Source organism: Dioscorea cayenensis, unplaced genomic scaffold (genome assembly GCF_009730915.1).
Source record: "Dioscorea cayenensis subsp. rotundata cultivar TDr96_F1 unplaced genomic scaffold, TDr96_F1_v2_PseudoChromosome.rev07_lg8_w22 25.fasta BLBR01000969.1, whole genome shotgun sequence".
Lineage (NCBI taxonomy): Eukaryota > Viridiplantae > Streptophyta > Magnoliopsida > Dioscoreales > Dioscoreaceae > Dioscorea > Dioscorea cayenensis.
In genome coordinates this window covers 20,905-24,744 of record NW_024087360.1, presented here as the reverse complement: position 1 = coordinate 24,744, position 3,840 = coordinate 20,905, and the positions used below count along the sequence as shown (strand labels likewise).

Here is a 3,840-nt window from a genome sequence, read left to right as displayed (position 1 = left end):
ACACACAATATTTACAACTCAAACATGTATTCGGAGAAAAATTAAACTCATGAACTTTTCTATAGGGAGTCAAATATTTTAATCGCTCAGTAATTATGACATGATAACAAATAATAGTACTCATCTATGCATATTGTGTGAGTGTGTTTGTTATATCTCGTGTGTAAATATTTTTTAAATAAAATAAATCATAATTTATTAAAATAAAATATCTTGCTTAAAAATATTTAAATGCACGGTTGAACCCTAAATATCAAAATAGCAACAAAAGTCATCTATGCATATTTTACAATATTAGATTTTTTTTAATATTTTGAAATCTGGGTGCAAAGTTTATATATTAGCACTCTTCTTTAATAACCCAAGGAGAGGTGTTCAAGAAAAACCTCAAGCAAGACCAGGACCCAACCCGAACCTGTTAACAAAGTTGACTAAAAATGAATACAAATAAAAATACGCCAAAAAAAAAAAACCCCTGGTATTCCCTCCACCTCACAGCATTCTAGTAGGTCAATAATGTCCTGTTTCCTCTCACCTTCCTAAATCCACAACTACCTTCTTTCTCCATATAAAACATCCCAAAACAATCCTTTTTCCATTCATCTTTCATCAGCCAACCTCAAATCAAAGACACCCACCCACTCCATATATACATTCACACAACAATCACAATAACAACACCAGCAGCATCATCTTGCAGAACCAATAACAGTTTTAATCCGTATGGAAGTGGTGGCAGCAATGCCGCCGGAAAAAAACTTCCACACAGAAACTGCATCAAGCACCCCTTATGTCAGCGCACCGTCGAGTCCCCGTGCCGGTGGCTTCGACTACCTCTATCACTACACAAGCGCCCCAGCAAGTCCCACCCGCATCACCGCTATCTATTCTCTTAATTACCAACCTGATGAACATGATCATGATCATTTTCCGGTCGAAGATAATGACTTTGAGTTCAACTTCAGCGGTCAGCTCCAGAAAGGAGCTTTACCTCCAGAGCTTACAGCTGCCGATGAGCTCTTCGAAGCCGGCAAGTTCAAAACAACAATGAAACAACCAAAGAGCCCTCAAAGTCACTCAAGAACAAGTGTCAATGATTTTAGAAGAGATAATCAAAGAGCCAAGTCGAATTCTTCAAGAGCTAGATCTTTATCTCCTCTCAGAAATCAAGTTCCTAGCCGAAAAGACAACAGCACATACATTTCATCTTCATCTTCCTCCAAATCCAGTTCAATTGTGTCATTTCTTAGAAATGCCGGCAACGGAAGCAAGAAATGGAGGTTGAAGGATTTGTTATTGTTTAGAAGTGCTTCCGAAGGAAGAGTTACTGGTAGAGGAAGTAAGGATCCTTTGAGGAAGTACACTGCAATATCTCCACCTTTGCCTACAAAACGAAGTTCAAAAGGAGATGATTCAAAAGGAGATGATTCAAAGAGCTCGAGTTTTCGCTCGACCGATAGTGGCGGCTCTGTAAGAAAAGGATCTGTATCACCGCATGAGTTGCACTATACCACCAACCGTGCCGCTTCCGAAGAACTCAAGAAGAAGACGCCGTTGCCTTACCGACAAGGCTTGTTTGGATGTCTTCGATTCAATCCTGCAGTTACTGCCATTTCTCGCAGTTTTAATAACCAATCTTTGAGTTGATGAATGATGGTATATGGATCTATTCCTTGTTTAGACCGGTATTTTATACATTCTTGTAATTCTTTCATTTTGTTTTGTGAACTATCTGTGAAACATTTATGTTTATTGTGATTAATTATAAGGTTCTTGCAGATGGAACAATTGATGATTAGATCCTTTGTACCTGTTGAATGTCTAATTGGTTTTGACAATTCAAATATGTGTTGCTTTGGAAACAAGTTTGAATTGTGATTGCATTGAGATGGGCTGATTGAAGACGCTATCAATTGAGGACAAGATAAATATAAGTGAAAAATGTCTTCGGCTCAGAATAAATTATTTATATGAAAGATGGATAAAAACAATGATGATTATGTGGTTCTGATTGCAAGGCTTTTTTTTGCGTGTGAAGATGGTTAACTAGCTTACATCATTTGTGGATTGGCCTATTAATGTTAAAATTTTCCAAATTCTTGACTTGCATCTTATGAATTAATTATAAAATTTCAGCAATTAACTAGAGAAGTCATTTTTCAGGATCATAAGTTTGATGCTGTTCTTGGAATTTGCTTGTAAAATTTGAGTTATTATTCGTTCGAATAGTCAAATGAACAATAGAAGAGTACATGGAAAAATGATGTCTTTCAAATCATTAACCATTTGGTGCTCTATTGGAATATGTCTGAATATATTAAATATATCACCGCGAGTTTATATATTTTTAGAAATAATTCATGGATTTAAAAAAATAGGAAAAAAGTACCCATGTGGTTTGTCACTTTTTGTAAAATAAGGCATGTGATTTTTTTTTCGATTCCATAACATGTGGTTTCCCAAATTTACAAAAAAAAAAAAAATCGTACTGCCGTGAACTCATGCTCGACTTAGCAAGGGGCAAACTCATCAATTCAAGTAATGGTCGGGGTGACATGAGCGTAAAGTCCGGTTTTTGAAGTGCGAAAAAAGCTACGTGGTTTCAAAGTTTGCAAAAATAAGGACTGTATTTTGCAAACTTTGAAAACCACCGGGCTTTTTGCCTTCAAAACCGGGCTCTTTACGCCCATGTCACCCGATCATTACTGAATTGACGAGTTTGTCTTCTGCAAATCAACGACGAGTTCACAAACTGCTACTGATTTTCTTTTTGTAAATATGGGAAACCACATGTTATAGAATAAAAAAAACAAAAAAAAAAAATCACATGCCTTATTTTGCAAAAGTGGCAAACCACATGGGTTTTTTTTTGTACTTTTCCCCAAAAAAATAATAAGTTTGTACAACACGTCTTTTGTATGTAGGTACAGGTTTTGTCTTGTAATTATGTTTTATTATATTTTTCTCTTTTGTGTTTTGTTTTCATTACCATTATATTTTATTATTTATTTAGTAGCATATTGTGTAAATAAACGGATAAATAGTTTAAATAATATTTTGATGTTATTTCGAATATGTTGCATTTTAGATATAGCAAAATATTAAATGGTAATCGATAAATAGTTTAAAACATAGTTTAAATGGGGAGTCTGTTGTGCAACCTGTGGAATAACGGCGGGGTCGGTGGCGACAGTTTGGGCGGCAGGGTCGGCGGCGACGATTTGGGCAGATGGGGAGAAAGTAAGTTCGTCCTCTTCAGATGATCTCCATCAAACGCAAGGTGCGGCCAGAAGGGCTTCGACGGAGATGTCTCCCAACCAACAACATGGTGGTATGTGGCTGTCTGGTGCTAAATGACCGTGATCACCCAAGGAGGCGACTTGCGGCCATTGTTTCCGCACGACACACAAGAATGCTGAATGTCGACACCAGATTATCTGTTGCGCTGCGCTTGTGTTAGTCATATGGCGGCAAGATGTCCAGTTGTGCGAAGTCATTAGCGTAAACGATTACATGTGCTGTCAAAGAAGTTGAACTTGAATGAGCAATTGGAGGTGCACCGTGGAGAAGAATTTCAGCAGCAAGTGCAAATGCTTCCTTCTGATCTTCAACCTACCCATGCTTCCCTTTTGTTGTCTTTAACGCCAGAGATCGATAAAATTCAGGAAGACCTTGCTAAAGTGGTCGTTCTCTCATTGGTTGATGGCTTTGTTAATGAAGCTAGTGTGCTAGAAGTGGCCCCAACCATCATCAACATGGCTCTCGCTGGACTGATCTCTCCACTAAACGATTGCTCATTTCTTGTTCCTTTGGCTAGCCGAGAGAAGATTAAGGAGGTAT

At 37.6% G+C, this 3,840-nt stretch overlaps 1 protein-coding gene across 1 annotated transcript; it reads left to right on the top strand.

Moving 5' to 3' along the window:
- Positions 1 to 502: 502 nt before the first annotated feature.
- On the top strand, positions 503 to 2,027 carry LOC120255358. The gene has a single exon (XM_039263195.1). It carries the CDS (start codon positions 724 to 726, stop codon positions 1,645 to 1,647), a length of 924 nt encoding a protein of 307 aa, XP_039119129.1. The 5' UTR covers positions 503 to 723; the 3' UTR covers positions 1,648 to 2,027.
- The last annotated feature ends 1,813 nt before the right edge of the window (positions 2,028 to 3,840 follow it).